The 18,376-nt window shown below is 23.4% G+C and overlaps 1 protein-coding gene across 1 annotated transcript; it reads left to right on the forward strand.

Annotated features, from left to right (window-relative positions):
• The first annotated feature begins 1,822 nt into the window (after positions 1-1,822).
• On the forward strand, positions 1,823-17,929 carry LOC145839281 (uncharacterized). Its single transcript, XM_082946878.1, has 2 exons — positions 1,823-2,127; positions 17,311-17,929. The coding sequence occupies exons 1-2, from the start codon at positions 1,823-1,825 to the stop codon at positions 17,927-17,929; spliced, it is 924 nt and encodes a 307-aa protein (XP_082803004.1).
• The last annotated feature ends 447 nt before the right edge of the window (positions 17,930-18,376 follow it).

Raw genomic sequence — 18,376 nt, forward strand, 5'->3', positions numbered from 1 at the left:
GGTGCGAGGTAGCATTCCAGGGGGTGCGAGATGGCTTTTAATTTTTGAATTATAAATAAGGAGATTTTCACTCTCTGATAAAGTTTATAAAGTTAAAAGGTACATTTTGTTATAAAAAAAAGTTGGCGCTAATTTTCTGATTATATTAATTTTATTAATATATCATAGAGCAAGAGCGCTTTTCTAGAAGTAAATTCATTTTACTAATTTCATTTAAAAGCCGTTAGTTTAGAATTAACATTTCAGTAAAGCTTTCTTAGAGTTTTACACCTGTAAATTTCAATCATCTATTCTTTAAACATTTTATTTTCTTAACTGGCTTTTACTTGTTCAAAACAATTCATGAGCTAGCATCTATTTTAATTGAATTACAAAGATAAAAATTAGTATCTTCAGCAGGTTTTTTATTAGCTGTTAAGAACAGGTACTGTTAACTTTATTAAATTTGTAACGTAATCGTTTATTAAGCTTAGTTTTGCAGAAAGTGGTGCTTAAAGATTTAACAGCAGTAAGTTGTAAAGTTTACAGCAATTACTGTATGTTATACCATTTAAGAAAACTTGTTTGTAGCTTAAGTGAAACCAATTTCTATAGATCAGCAAAAGTATTCAATGCATCAGCTTTGTTTCTATTTATTCCTTTTATGTTTAGTTTACCTTTTTTAATCTATTTATTTTTATTTTTGTTGTAAGCATGGAAACGTTTTTTGTATTTGCTTTTATGCATATCTTTTGCAATTTAAAACTAAATATCTTTTAAATTTTAAAAATCTTGACTCAAACCTTTATTATTTTGAAAATTCATAGCTGCTAATAGTTTTGAAAATAAACTTTATATACGATTAACTTAGAACAGCTGATATTTAATACCTTATAAAAAATAGATAAAACTTGTCCGAATATAGTTTGCTATGTTTTGTAAAATTCCAAGTATTTTATTTTTGATAATATAGTACACTATCATAAAAATAAAAATACAAATTCCTAATTAATGAAACTAATGATACTATAATCTAATTATTATTAAATAATAAAATCATATAGTGTTAGGGATGCGAAATCAAATTAAGAGACTTTAGGGGTGCGGGGCATCAGAAAGGTTGGGAACCACTATAGTAGACGGTGTGGTGCCCACGGTAAATATCTCTAGTATTAAGAAAACATAATATGATTCAAAAAAAGTGCGTAACTATGTTAAAAATTGATTATTAAAAAAATAACTTGTTGTTGATCTTAAATTATTATTTTTTATCATGTGTCACTTAATAGTTAATTATAAAGTACATGGTGTGAGCCTCAGTGACCGAAAGGTCTTTTTGCTGATAAATCCATTGACCATCGTTGTATGCATTCAAATTTTCTTTTTTTTTTTTTATATTCACAATTAAAATTATTCTTCAGTATGCAATTGGCTGTATCGTTGATAGATAAATAAATAAATATATATAAATATGTATTATATTTATTTTAAAAATTAAAAGTTGATTTAGGGAAAAATCGTTTCTAAACTTTTTTTTTCCATATTTATAACAATCAATAAAACATTAACACTATATAAACACTAACTTTAAAAATTGCTTAATTTTTCATAAAGCTTGAATAACACTTTACATTTAAGCATTGTTAAATTTTTGTAAACCATGTGTAACGAAACTGTTACGAAAAGTTTTAGTAAAAAAATGTTTGCTTGTGAAGTCTGTGAAAAAATTTTCGGTTATAAAAGTACTTTAAAAACTCACATGTTGGTACACAGTAATAAAAAAGACTTTCAATGTCATGCTTGTTTACAAAAATTTGCCCGAAAACAAATTTTAACAGAGCACATGGTCACTCACACAAAGGATAAGAATTTCGACTGTGAAATATGCAAAAAGAGTTTTACTAGAAAAGGAAGTGTAAAGAGACATATGTTAGTTCATACGGGTAAAAACGAATATCAATGTGAAGTTTGTCAAAAGAAGTTTACTCAAAAAGGTAATTTAAAACAACATATGTTGACCCACACCAAAGTAAAGGGTCACAAGTGCGATATTTGTATGAAAAAGTTTTCACAGAAATCACATTTAGTAAATCACTTTAGAATTCATTTAGGAGAAAGACCTTATGGTTGTGCAGAATGTGGAAAGTGGTATACTGATCCTTCTGGTCGAAACTATCATATAAAAACTAATCATAAGGGTTTAAGTACGGAACAACAATCAGAACTTAAATGTAAATTACAGAGGAGTATTGTTCATGACTACCTTAAAGCAATATCTGGATATTGAATTTAGTATAGACCTATTGCTGGTTTTACAATTAAGTACATGTATTTTAAACTTCATTACAATGTTAAACTTCGTATAAGATTTTTAATTATTGCTACGATTGTCAAACTTTCTACAACCTAGTTTCATTTATTTATTCGAACTTAAAACGTTTTGCAAGATTTTGTTATGCTTGAATTTTGTTTATTACTCTTATAAGTTGGTTTTACAATTAAAGTATTTAAATTTTAATTACATAAGTACTCAAGCCATACATTTAGCTCTTTCAATTACATAGTTTATATAAATTTTATAATGTTTTTTCAACTAAATTGTTTTTTCAAGGCTTATATCTACCTAGCTCTAAAAATGACTGCAATCTACATGACAGTGTTTTGGGTAAACTACATGTTGAATTACCTTGTTTTTAATAAATTTATAACATTGATGTCATTATAAATGTATACTTATTATACATAACAGTTTAAAAAGTAAGTTAAATAGTAAACTTAATTGATTATTGCTTGCTCGTACGAATTATATATTAACACTTCAATGATCACGTTTTTACCTTAGAAAAAATATAACAAAATCTTTTACTTCATCAATAACTATATAAATATCACTTAAAACAAACTGCGTTCGCTTACGCTTGTGTGAAATACTTAAGTAAATGATAGTATTTCTTTGTTGCTAAAATCACTATTCCGTTTGTTTTGCAACGACGTCAAAAAATATGTATTAAGTCATTTAAGTCAATAACAAGGTATTTAAAATACCGGCTAGATACACAGTCGATTATTTTAATGCAAGTTTTATTACTTTATTCGTAACGAACAAAAGTATTTAACCGAATTTTTATTGTATCTTGATTATTAAGATATTATTATTATTCTTACTATAGCTAACATTTCAACTTTTGTGCCAGACACAACAGTTGTCAACAGTTAAATATTTAACACTCCAACATTTCTAGTGTTAGTAAAGTTAGATAATAGTTGTATTGAAAAGCTTGTTAAACATTACAATGTTATTGCACACAGTTTATTATAACAAAATGTTTGTTAAGTTTTAATTATTGCGAATGAAAATAGAAAAATTATAGTTTTTAAAAAGCATCTAATAACGGCTTATTAGAATAAACAAAAATATGTCGCATAAATACTGCAAATGCAATTTTTTTCATACTAAATCAAAGTGTTCTATAAAGTTAAAGATTAAAGAGAAATAATGTAAAAATTTATTCAATCAATATATTAGAAAATTTAAACTACTTATGAAATTTCATTATTTTTAATAGCTTCTTTCTTATTGCAATTTTACATCATTTCAATAAAAGAACTTAACAGGTAATTTAGTAGAAAGTATTTATGTTCTATAAGTAAAATCTTACTAATCTTTTTTTATAGCTGTGGAAAACAGATTTGACTTCTTTCAAACCATATAAATGCTATTATGTAACAAATTCAGGTGAGGCTGAAATTAAACTATACTTATCATATATATTTTTTTAAACATATGGTAAATCCTTTTTTGTTATATCTATTGGTAGAGAAAAACAAATAGTACTTGTTTTTAATGTCTGAAAGTTGTTAACATTTGAAAAAATTATACTCGTCAAACACTGTAAAAATTAATATTAAGTGTTTAAGATTACAAATATGTTTACTTAATGACGGTAACTAAACTATGTAAAGGCAAAAAGTTTATACTAGAAGATGATCATAATATGTTATACTTACATATAAAAAACATTCTAATAGAAGTATAGGTTATAGTTTTATGAAACGTATTTTTGGTGAATGTTGAATAAATTCATTTAACTTTAACTGGCTAACTTATATAGATACATGACTCATAAATTAAGTGTTTAAAAGACTCATAAGTCAATCAACATTTCAAATAAACCTTTTTAATATTTTAATGTTAAATTTAACTACGCTCTACTAATTAAAGTAATACAAAAATAATCTTTATAGAAATAATCATAAACAATAGTTTTATGTCATTTACACTATAGTTTTGATTGCTGTTCTTCACTTAGCTACTAATAAAAATATACTTGCAACGATTAGAACTATTAACCAAATTCCGCATTGTGCACGTCCATATTGTTTTCTCACAGCTATATTTTTAAGTCTGTAAATAAATGACCTTTTTCAAAAAACTTCTACACTCAAATATCACATTCATATGATATTAATTTGGTGCAGTTAATATTTTTTTAAAACTAAAGCTATGGAATAACTTTTCTCACAAACAGCACATTGAAAACGTTTCTGATTCGTATGTACTAATTCATGTAATTATATACTACCTTTGAGAGTAATTAGTTTTTTACGTCTACTGCATTTAGATTTTTTTTTCTTTAACGTGTATAACTAAAATCCGTTTTAATATTCGCTTTAAGCTAAATAGTTTTCTAAAAAAATAACAATCCTTTTCAACAGCATTGAATGAAAATTATATAAAATTTACTTCAAAATTTAAAACGGTTAAAATTATTTAATATTTGTTTGGTGTACCTAGTGTAAAAAAATTTGTAGATAGTAAAGCTTGTTTTAAAATAACAATCTTCAAAAAAAAATTCTCACAAATAATACCAATCGAGGTTAAATATAATGTGAAACTATTAAAAATATCTACTAATTATTCTAATGATATTAAATTTAACTAATAAGTTAAGTTAAAAAAAAACAAAAATCTAATTTATTGTAATATTTTCAATATTTTGATTAAATAAAAATTCTATAACCTTTTACATCATTTCTCTACAAAAAGAGAAAGTTTTGTAATAATTTATTTTCAATATTTTTATTTGGTAAATAAAAAAAAATTTAATTTCATTCTCTTTTTTGCAGTTTTATCAGAAAAGTTATCTTTTAACAAATCTATACATCTTTTTTATATAATACAGCTAAGATATATCACTAAATATCATTGAATATCGATTTATAATCGTTTGATTCGACACTAAATATTAGCTAATAAAGCTGTATTTTAGAAACTTACAAGAAAAAAAAAGTTTTAAATATCACAGTTAAACAGTTTTATTATAAAAAACAACTAAGATATCTATATAAACGTTGTATGACAAAGAGTTCAATGTATAGCTTACTTATTTTTACAATTATTTACTTATATATTTACAATCAAAATAAAACTATGAGGATACGATTTTAGACCATTAAAAATTTAGAAAATATCATTTTGTATTAATAATTAAAACTAGCTTAAAGCAAACTTTACAATAGTAGCATATAATAAAATAAGTTTTATGAAGCTAAACCTAATAAAGCTTTCAAACGTATGATTGTTTACAATACCAACAAAAGTCTAACTTGAGTTCAGTATTAAGATATTGATTTAAGGTAATCATGAACGATGCTTTTGTATATTTTGCACTTCAGTTTTGACTGCTGTTCTTTGTTTAGTTCCTTATGATGAGAACGCATATGATAATTTCGGCTAGAAGGTTGAGTATACCATTTTCCACATTCTGCACATCCATATGGTTTTTTCTCCTAAGTGAGTTCTAAAGTGTTGAACTAAATTTCCTCTCTGTGAAAACTTCTTCGTGCAAATACCACATTCATAAGCTTTTACTTTTGTGTGAGTCAGCATATGAACTTTTAAACTACCTTTTAGTGAAAACTTTTTCTTACAAGCTTCACATTGGAGACTTTTTTCACCAGTATGTACCAACATATGTCTCTTTACACTCCCTTTCTGAGTAAAACTTTTGTTACTTACATCACATTTAAATATTTTGTCTTTGGTGTGAGTAACCATATGTCGTTTCAAATCATTACTAATAGTAAACCACTTCAAACAAACACGACATTGTAAGTCTTTCTTACCACTATGTACCAGCATATGACGTTTCAGGTAACTTTTCTTTGTAAATATCTTACTACAAACTTCACACTTGAATGGTTTGTCTTCTGGATGGGTTCTTTTGTGCATAATTAATTGCGATTATACTTTAAAGTTTTCTTGCACAATCTAAAATGATTAGTTCATTTATTACAATATTTTTAATAGCCTTACTTTTATCCATGTTTAACTAGAAATACTTTAAAATTAATGTACAACTATCCTCACAAAATAAGATAAACTTCTTCAATATATATTCTTCTTAAAATTGTTAAAAGCATAATGACATGTTTAACCCACCACTTAAAAATAACTATGATTGTAAAAAATTTTTTTTTTAATTTTATATCATTAACTTTTTAAAGTATCAAGCCATTTCTTGTATGTTTAACATCGTATTTAAACTATAATTAAGAAACTAGGACATTAAGTTTAAAATAACATCTAGACAACTATTTTTTTGTGTAAAATAAGTAAATTGACGTATTTTAATTCAGAAATCAGTGTTTAAAACGTTTCGGCTAAAAATGATTAAAATTAGCATAAAGTTAATTACATAGTCGAGTTTTAAATGTCCAGCAAAATTAATTACTTTACATAAATGTATAGTGTTTTAAATTATATAAAAGGTAAAATATATTTGATAGTTTTATTAATTTATTTATTCATTGATAGTTTTTCAGTTATGAAAACTTAAGTGTAAAATAACAATATAAGTTTTTTATTAGTTATTATCTACATATAAGATCTTAAAAGAACATATTGTTGTAAAGGGGATAAATAAAAACACATATAAAATATGTCATGTTTATGATTTTTATATCGTAACAATTACAAAAACATTTTACTTACAAAATAAGGACAACAAAATTGCAGTTTTTGATTACGTGTTATAGTGTAGTTTTAAATAACATATGTTTATGTACTTTTAGTGAAATCTATCAGTGCAAATTAATAATAACTATTTTTAGTGTAGGAAGTTTGAAAAAAGTATAGATATTATTTTCAAAAATCCATAAACTAATTAGATAAACTAAATGATATATTATTTTAAAATCAGTTTTACTTTAAACACTTTGTTATACTTAATTAATGTTTTTAAATAGTTGTTAAAAACAATTTATTTCTGCCTTTTATAAAAAGTTTCTGAAGATTTTAGAAATAAAAGATTTTATTTTAATTTTTGTTAAATAATACTAAATATATAAAAGCTTTTTAAACATATTGTATAATAAAATTTATAAAATAAGTTTATAGTTATTAATTTTCTGAATACACGTATTGAAGGAAAATTTAGCACAAGTAATTAGTAAACTAAAAGTTAAATGAGCATTTGTTATAAATCAAATGAAGAAAAACTAGTTTAATTTCGGAGCTAAAATATTAAAACAATAAAGAGTATATTGAAAAGTAAATAGTATCTGTACGTAAAAAACTATTCTTAAGAAAATAAATTTCCTTTCAACTGCAATGAAATCTATAAACTATTGTACTACTAAAATATTGGTGAACACAAAATGGTCACATAACATTTGTAATTAAAAAACATTATATTACATGATATATACTCTACATATTATCGATTTTCCAAACATATTAACAAAAGAACTTTTATTTTTTAAATATTTTACATATTGAGACTTATAAATTATTAGCTAATGTAGCATGAAGTAAGGAAAGTCATAAAGGTAGTTTTTGGTATTAAATCGCTGATGAAATTTTCTTAAATTGTTAATTTATAATAAACTTTTCGTACTTGATAATATTAAAACTATTTGCTTTAATATTGTTCTGATAGTTTTTTTTGATGAAACTTATTTTTAACTGAAGTTAACTTAAAATTATTTTAGTATTAATCTCTTTACTAGTTCCTTACATGTTTTAAATAAATACTTGTAATTAATAATTGCTTACACAAACTTAAGGTAATTGATGTCTGTGATATAACGTTCTCTCTATAAATGAATTTAAATCCTGGTTTGATCATTTAAACAAAAATGAAACTTTTAAACTTAATACAACAACAAAGCAATTAAAAGTTATCTTACATTTTGTCGCTTATTTCTGCACTATCTGAATTGTTGTTATAATTGTTAAATATTAAAAACTTTGAATATTTTATTTTAGTAACCTCTCGCTTATTTACAATATCAGTTTGTCCACAGAAAAAATGCATAAAGATACAAGAGATCGTTAAGATACGAGAGGTACCAAATGTACTTACTATAATGGCTGTTTTTTGATATCGCTTCTAGTTAAAAGCAGACTGGAGACATTTCCACTTTAACAATTTGTTTACTTTTTTTATAAATATGAAAACAAAAGATAAAACTATCAATATAATAAAAAAAGGATTTAAGTTTATATAAAATAATAATACTTATAGAATAAATTTATTAGTTTTAATAATAAGTAGATTTTATATTTATTTGTATGTGACTTATTTTATACTTCATATTTATATTCTATTTTATTTAGCAATTTCAATTTATAAATAAGCATTTGTCTAGAATTAGAAAATGGTATGGTGTCTATATTAAAAATTGTTTCTATAGCCTTTTACAAAAATATGCATTTGGTTTTCTTCTTTTGAACAAAAAAAATAAAATATACAAAAAACGTTTAATAAAATTGTTTATGTTAGTACAACTTTTTTAATTTAACCTTTGCCAATATAAGGATATTATGTATTATTAAAAATATAGAATAAACCTAATTTGTGCATATTAAAAGGATTAGAAAAATAAATTTTTTGAAATTTTCAGAATTCTAAAATGCGTAACTAAACGAGAGTGCGTGACGTAACGAGTGCGTAAAAATGCGAGAGGTTACTGTAGTTCTATTTTAAGTGTTTTATTAAAGTGACTTTAATGAAAGATTTCAATTACAATTTTGTTTCTTTTAAATACTTAGTCTCTTGTTTTTAATAACTGTTATGATTACTTTTACAAAACTAAATTGTAAGTATTTAAAATAAATTACAACTCTAGCTTTATAAAAACTTATCGCTTGTTAACTAATTATAATGGATATTTTAAATTTGTTTTTTAAGCTAGACTGGTTTAGTTCTCAGCTTAGACTAATACCTTTTCAGTAAGCTTTACTGTAGGTAACAAAATGTTTTGTTAACTTAACTTATAAAAAAATATTATTAATTGACATAATTCAATTATAAACAAATATGTGAGTTTTTTATTTATTTTAGATTAAAAAGTTTTTAGCAAAAATACCAAACACAACTTTTTAATTAAAAATATTAGGTAGCCCTAAATCCTTGGTTTGAGAAAGTTAAAACTTAAAAAAAAAAGTTAATTTATTTTCAAATGTATTTAAACGAATGTTTTTAATTTTTTTTAATTAGTGCACAAATAAAAAAATCAAATTTAAAGCTGTAGATTATCGTCAACAGTTTTTAAAGCCGGAAGTTTTTATGAAACTTTAATAGTTTGCTTTATTAAGTTTTTACTTTCAAAGATAAAAATTAAAATTTCTAAACATATAACAGGGCTATATTTATAACCTACTACGTTAATATGAACTTATTTCAGTTAAATGGTGCAAAACTATTATAAAGAAACATATTACTAAATATAATATGTAAACAAGTTAACTTACTATCCTCTTATTTAAATTTCCTCAAACTAAGTTAACAACTAATAAACCAAAACTATTTGATTTTTTTTCATTTACTTCTGCTATGTTTTTTATTTTTTTAATCTTTTATCTACATCTAGCGGTTTAAATTTTTTGAAGTCTCTATCTACGTATTCTATGACATAAATTTATATTTTTAATTGATAAGCTGTTCAATAACATCTGTTTTTTTTTAAACTGTTATATGTATTTATAACAAAGTAAACCATACTTATTAACTAATATAGTTCAATTTTATGTTAGCTTTGTAGTTTAATGTTATTATTTTTTCCTTAGTTACTTGTTATGACTACTTTATAAGTAATAAAAAAAATTCAAATTGTTTAGTCAAGTAAGTTTACAAACTTTTATGTGAGGTTTATTAAGTAATTTGTTAATTTTTTTTGTTAAGTAGTTGTTAAGCTTTATTTTTTGAAAAATAAGTTGTAAATGTGATTTTTTTTCATACATGTTTAAAATAACTATCAGTGTAAAATCTAGTGTTTCTAACTCGATAATTTAAAAACCAAAGGAGAAAAAAAGTTACCAAGTAGTTTTTTTTTTTTTGCTTATAAGCACATAAAAGACCTATGGATATTTAAAAAAAATCATGTTTAACAGTTAATGTTTAATCAAACTTATATTTCTATGTATCTAAAATATAAGAAGTATTTAATTTATAGTAGTAACATTGTATTTTACTATTTCTGCACCTTAGCTTTATTAATTACCTGTTTATTGTATTTTTGTGGTTGCTCTTGTAAAAAAGGGAAAAATACGTTAACCTACACGAACTTGAAAGTTAAATCCAAGAGGGAAGACGGTTTGGAGCCCATTTTAGATTAAGGTTATTATTGCTATCTAAAATTGATGTTTAGAAAATAGGATCTATAACAGAGTGCATAATTTTTTTAGAATTAGTTTTCTTTTTTAAAAGTTTTTTTTTTATCCTTAAATATTTCTTTATAAAGGTTTTCAATAAATCTGCTCAATAAATTTCTACAAAATGTTATGCTCGATGATCGAAAGGTCTTTCTGAACATTATTTAATTGACCATAGTTGTTAACGTTCATAGTATCTTTCCTTAATATACCTTACCAGTTTAGAATTAATCTTCAGTATGCAAGTAGCTGTAACGTAGTTACATAAGTAATATATGTATTTAAAACGTTTTATATTACTTAACTATGTGTATTTATCTATTAAGTTAAAATATTTTATTAGATTTAGGAAAACATAACTTCTAAATTAATCTGTATTGTTTCATTATAACATTGAATTTAGCGTTATAACTAATTTAAAAATTTCACTTTTAGAAGTTGCTTGGACATTTGTCAACCTTTTAATAATACTTCACAGTTAAGCATTGTTGTTACTTAAATGAAACATGTACAAAAATAAAGCTGTTACAAAAAGTTTAAACAAAAATTTTCATGTTTGTGATGTTTTCAAAAAAAGTTTTAGTTACAAAAGTAATCTGACAAAACACATGTTGGTTCATACTGGTAAGAAAGACTTCCAGTGTTATGCATGTCTGAGAAAATTTGCCCGCAAACACGACTTGACACAACACATGGTTTCTCACACTAAAGAAAAGAACTTCAGTTGTGAAATTTGTGATAAAAGTTTTACTAGGAACAGTAGTGTAAAAAGACATATGTTAGTTCATACTGGAGTAAAAGATTTTCAATGTGAAATTTGTAAAAAAAAGTTTTCTCGAAAAGAAAGCTTAAATCGTCACATGTTAATTTATAAGAAAGTAAAGGCTCATGAATGTGATATATGCAAGAAGAAGTTTTCTCAGAAAGGAAATTTAGTTACACACTTTAGAATTCACTTAGGAGAAAAACCTTACGGTTGTGCAAAATGTGGTAAATGGTATAAACAAATTTCTAGTCGTGATTATCATATGCAAACTTTTCACAAGGAACTTGGTAAGCAACAACAATCAGAATTAAAGTGTAAAATTTATAGAAGTATAGTTTATGACTACCTTCCCAAGTGATTTGAAATGCGTAAATATGTAATTAGTTTATGTATCATATTGTAAAAACTGTTAACTTTTGTATTATTATTTCAAAAACTTTTTTATAAAGTACACGTCTTTTTTATGAATGTGTTTTTTGGTGATTTTTTAATTATGTAACTATTTACTTATTTGTCAATTTTTGGTTATGTGCCGATATAAATTTAAATCTATTTAATTACCTATTTAAACTATTAAAGTACTTTAACACATTTTATTGTAATTCTTCATACAATCTTAATTTATATTGATAAAAAATAAGAATTTTGTATAAGTAGAAGTTCACTGGCTAAGATCGGTTAAAATGATTTTTCAACTATGATTAAATCTTATTTGCAAGCGTTACAACCAATTGATTTTTTTCCTCTGTACATCAATAAAGATATTTCAACAAAAAGTTAATAATTTGAGATTATATATATATTTCTCAAGCAACATGTTTTATCATTTTGATTATTAACTCTACTAGTTTTTAGAAACCTTTAAAAATTTTAAATTTTTAACATTTTAATATTTTACATTACTGGTTTTGGTCAATTCGTTTTTAAAACATAATAACTTAAAAAAATCATGATATACTACAGCATTACGTTTTGAGCAGTACAAAAAATATAGTACACTGCATTAAGTTTTATAATAATTTTACTATTAAACGCTTTATAAACGAAATACAATATAAAAAAAAAATTAAGATATTTTATTGGTCATTAGTTATAACAAATTAAATTATTAATATTGTTTTATAACGTTATTATTAACGAGTTAATGAGTATTTGCAGTATTAAAATTATATTAAAAATGAACATTATACACAAGTGAACATTTTTATATTACAGTAGTAACAGAGATTAAATGAAACATAAGGGTATGAACAATTTTTTACGCATCAACTTTAATTATAATTCATATTCTTATAAATACGACGGTCTTGTCTCAACCGTTTATTGAATTCTTTTTAGTTTTAAATATGTCTTTTTTTTAGTTTGGTTACATGATTGATGCTTACCTACCTAATAAATGCCTATTTTTATATAGTAGACAAATAAAATTTTATTTATTTGAAAATTTTATTTTAAGTATACAGACTTGTTAACAAAGAATTTATTTAAAAATGATAGTTTGATTTATGAACATTGAAATGATCCTAATGTTCTCGTGCACAAATAAATAAATTGTGTGCACACTAGTGTGTATTTTGATGCGCCACATCAAAATAAATGTTCTTGATTATCTAAGAAAAATTAATTGTATTTTATACATATACAGTGAATGTAGCTGAAACAAATAAAGCAAACTTAGTGATTTACCAGATCCATAACGTTAGAGTTTTAAATTAGAATCTCCTTTGATCTGGAATTAAAATAGTTAGATGTGGCCAAATACGCAACATCACTATTTAAATAAAGCAACTGTTTTAAGCTACTTCTCTAGAAAAATATTATTTTATTTTTTGAACTAAACAGTTACTACAATTTTGTTTGCAAATGAATTTTATTTGTCTATTTGACTAAAATGACTCAAAGTTGACCTCCAAAAATGAATAAATAGAGATAAGGCTTGTTTTTCGAAAAAAAAAACCAACGAAAAAAGACTTACGAAAATTGTATAATCAATAATTAGTTAAATATTAACTTAATCAGTAAAATAACAGAAATTATACATACTTTTGATATTAAAAATGACACTGTTTAAAATGAAACTAAAACAGAAGTTATTTAGGTAGGGATTGTTATTTAGGATAGAAAGCTTATGGCTGCGGTTGTGGCTTAAATAGACGTACTAACAAGTATAAGTTTTTTAAACTTCATTAAAATGCAAACTTTTTATATATCTTTTTACTAATTTCTACGATTGTCAAACTTGCTACAACCTAGTGTCATTTATTTAAACTTAAAACGCTTTTGCAAGACTTTGTTAATTTTGAGTTTTGCTTATTATACCTATAAGTTGTTTTTATAATTCAAGTTCTTAATTTATAATTAAGTACTCAAACCATAAATCAAACTCTTTGAACTATATAGTTTATATTAACTTTAAAACTTTTCTCAAACCAAAATTTTTTTTTTTAAGTTTATATTTACCTAGCTATAATTGACTGCAATATGCAAGACACTATTTTGGTTAAGGTAAGTGTTTAACTATATTGTTTTAAATAAATTGTCTATATATATCGCATTGTTTATATAGAATTAACGTGCATAAAAATTTTAAAAGTAATTTAAATAGTAATATACTTATATTACTATTTATATACTTTAACTTATTTAGTATAACTATTGTATTATATTGAATTATTATTATTTTATACTATTATATTAGTATTATTATAATTATTTAGTACTTGTAAACTTTGTAAATATTAACACTTGAGAGAACGCGTTTTCATCTATTAAAAATTTAATATATTTTTAATTAGTCATTTAAACTTAAGTAAAAATTAGTTTTTGTTGAGTTTTAATTGTTGCGATAAATTTTAAAAAAATGTTTTTTTTTAATAAGCATTTAATAACTGCTTATTAGTTTAAACAAAAATACGTCGCATAAGTACTGTAAATATGGGAAAATAAATGCAGTTTTGTTCGTACTTTTTCAGAATGTTCTATAAAATTAATTTTTCTCAGAGTGTTCTGATAAAAAAAAAATAACGTTAAAAGTGAAAGTATTTTTATTTAACCAACATATTTTAAATTTTGGAACTAAATATAAAATTTCAGGATTTTTTATAGCTTTTTTCTTTGTTACAATTTAACGTTTTTTAAATAAAAGAAATTAGCAGATAAGTTAATAGATATTTATTTGTTTATTCTATAAGTAAAATCTAACTAATCTTTATTAAAAGCTGTGGAAAACAAATTTGGTTTGCATAAGCGTAAATAATGCTATAAATAAATTAATTTAAGGGTATAATCACACTATAATCATTAAATATGTTTCTAGTGGTATTGGTAATTACTATTTATTTATATATTTGTAGTTAGAGAAATAAAAATAGCCAAAGTTTTTAGTGTTTTAAACTTTAAAGTTTTTTATTAACATTACAAAAAAATAATACTTATAAAATACTGTAACAATTAACATTAAGTGTTTAAGATTTAAAATATGTTTACTTAGTGATGGTAACAAAACTATTAAAGGCAAATAATTTAAATAAAAAGGTGCTAAAAATGTTTTCGATTTTTAAATAAAAAACGTTTCAGTAAAAATTTACAATTTGGTTTTACAAAACTTATTCTTTGGGAAATGTTTAAAACACACATTTAGTATTAAAATTTTTTTACTTATAAAAACACATAACTTTGAAACTAAATGGTTAAAATACTTATAAATTGAACAACACTTTGAATAAGACGTTTTCAATTTTTATTACGCTTTTACTAGTTAAAGTAAAACAAAAGTATATTTTATGGCATATAATCATAAACAATAGTTCTATGTCATTTACACTTAAGTTCTGATTGTTGTTCTCCACTTAGCTCTTTATGATGAATAAGTATATACATACTTGTAACGATTAGAATTAATCAAATGTTTGCTTTAAGTATTGATTATCTAATTTCATAAGTTGTTTAAAGGTATATCTATTTTTAGTTTGTTTGGTTCTGAACAAGTTTTTAAGTATATTTTTTTACACAAAATTTAGTGAATTTTCATCTAGTTTTTTTCTTTCATTTCGTAAAACTGATTGTTTTACTTAAAAAATTAAAATTTTAAATGATAAAAAAATAAATCTAGTAGCTCGTAAAAAAAATATAAGTATGTGGTGTACGACTCGATAACCGAAAGGTTCCTTTATACACCAGGTCTTAGAACAAACTTTTTGAGCGCTGTTTATATCGTTTAAAATCAATATATATCGAAATGATTAATAGCTTTTAAAATTGTTAGATTCAATGCGTTTAATTTCTTAATGTTTGTTGTAATAGCAAAATTTTTTAATAAGTTTGTGTAAAAACTACATGTTTTAAAACTTGTTTCACGACTTAAATTTGTATAATGATTAAATTAAAACAATTTTTTATCTAAAATATATTATAATTTATTAAAAATTTTGCGTTTGTCATTTTAGTTTTGCCTAGGTGATGTAATGTAAAAGTATGTAAGAATACTAGTTGAATGTGTAATAACAAAGTTCATTTGTATAATTCAAAAAATTAAAAATACTTAATTAGTTTTTTTAATTAATACAACTAAGATAAAGTTTAAAAACTATCAAACTAAAATTAATATGTTTCAAATAAAAAATACGTAATTTACCTAGAACTAAGTGTTTACAACTATATCCTATCGTTTAAAAAAACTTTAAAAAAATAAAACAAATTTATTAACAACAAAAGTAGTTTAAATACTTACTTTAGAAGTTCTTATTTTTTAATGTTTTTTTTTCATCTTTAATATCTCGTGCACATTTGACTCTTTGTGCAAAAGTCCTTTCGTGCATATTTGACCAGCCCCCAACTCTATTAGATTTAAGCTTTATTGAGTATCATAAACTTAAAGATGAATTCTTTACCTGATTTGCACTGCTCGATAAGTTGCAATACAATTACGATATTGAAACTATAATTAAATATTTTATGTAATATAGTTATAATATTAACACTAGTGACCAAAAAAATTGTATTTTAGTGCATTTTGATTTTAATCGTTTACGACACAACTAATAGAGTTAGAAAACTTTAAGTTGATATATGTTTTAGTGAGTGCTTAGTGCTAGAGTTGTAAAAGTGTTAACTCTTAGAACACGGACTATTTTTAATGTTTAAATTTTTAACTTATATGAATTTATTATTTATAATTTTATTTTGTTGGTGCTAATAGATAATTAGTTGAATAAATGAACAAGCAACCTTATAGATAGTACTTAATTAATAATGATAAAAGAAACTATGTTTCATACTTAAGATTTTAAAAAAAAATCAAATTATATTAAAACGTTTACGGTTGTAGTGAAATTAACATAATCATACTTTTATTTGATGCTAAAACTTTATCGTTTTTTTTCTATAGTTTTATATAACTAAAAAAACTGGTACTGGAAGAACATTATTATAAATAATTTTTAAAAGGTCAGTTTCGTGCAATGTTAGCTCTTTAAGTTTCAATAAGTTGTCTAAAGTTTTTTAAAGTTATGTATAAAACAGAAGAAACAAAAATATTGATTGTAAGTTTCAATATTTCTGGATATAAAATCATTTCTACCTTTCTTAGATGTTAAAAAGAATTTAGTAAACTTAATATTGTTTATTATTTTAGTTTATCAAATATACTAATTTTAAAATTGTCTCATTTTTTTTTCTTTAATCAACTTTTAAGTTTATGACATTGAATACTAAATGTAATCTTGCCTTGAACGCTTTATAATTCAATATACTAACAAAGAGTAAGTTATGTTTTTAAATGAGTGTTTTAGAGTTTTGTTATATACTTTATTCTAGTAAATTAAACCTATCAGTTTATTAATTGTTAACCTTACTTTAATTTAATTATTTTTTTAAATTCTATTATCGTAGTTATTTTGAATTTATGAAGCATGGACAATGCTGAAAATGTTAAAGAAAGTTTAATGAAAACACCTTATGTTTGTGACGTTTGCAATAAAGAGTTTGGTAACAAAACAAATTTAAAAACTCACATGTTGGTCCATAGTGGTAGAAGAAACTTTCAGTGTCATGTTTGTTTAAAGAAATTTACACGTAAACATGACTTAACACGACACATGGTTTCTCACACTAAAGAAAAACTTTTTAAATGTGATAAATGCGACAAAAGTTTTACTCGGAAAGGTAGTGTAAAGATACATATGTTAGTACATAATGGAAAGAAAGATTTTCAGTGTGAAGTTTGTGAAAAGAAGTTTTCTCAAAAAGGTAATTTAAAAATGCACATGTTGACTCACAATAAAAATAAATCTCATCAATGTGATATCTGCATGAAGAAGTTTTCTCAAAAAGGAAGTTTAGTAACTCACTTCAGAATTCATTTAGGAGAAAAACCTTATGGCTGTGCAGAATGTGGTAAATGGTATAAGCAAGTTTATGGTCGTGATTATCATATACGAACTTTTCATAAGGAACTGAGTAAACAAAAACAATCAGAATTAAAGTGTAAAATTTATAGAAGTATAGTTTATGACTACCTTCCTAAGTGATTTAAATTATGATTGACAGCATATAAACAAACAATTAAAAAGCTTTTTTGTAAAAACGGTAACATTTTTTTATTTTTTGAAAGCTTTTTTTATAAAGTACACGTCTTTTTCTTAAATGTATTTTTGTTTTTTCTATTTATTTATATTGTTATTATATTATTTTTAAATCATTTTTTGGTCTTTCACTTTTAATCCATTTGAATTTTTTAAAACTAGTTATAGTGTTTGTTGTTTTTAATTTAAGTTAACCAGCTAAGATCGGTTATGATCTACTATGATTAAATCTTATTGCAAGCGTTGTAATTGATTGATTTCCTTCTATTGTACTTGAATAAAATGATTATAATATTTATAACTGTTCAAAATATAGTTTTAATCGTTTGTTAAAAGATCCTAGTGAGGTAACTACACTGGAATATAAATAAAAACAAATTATACAGTAATCTT

This window comes from Thalia democratica, chromosome 6 (genome assembly GCF_965202585.1).
Source record: "Thalia democratica chromosome 6, ktThaDemo2.hap1.1, whole genome shotgun sequence".
NCBI lineage: Eukaryota > Metazoa > Chordata > Thaliacea > Salpida > Salpidae > Thalia > Thalia democratica.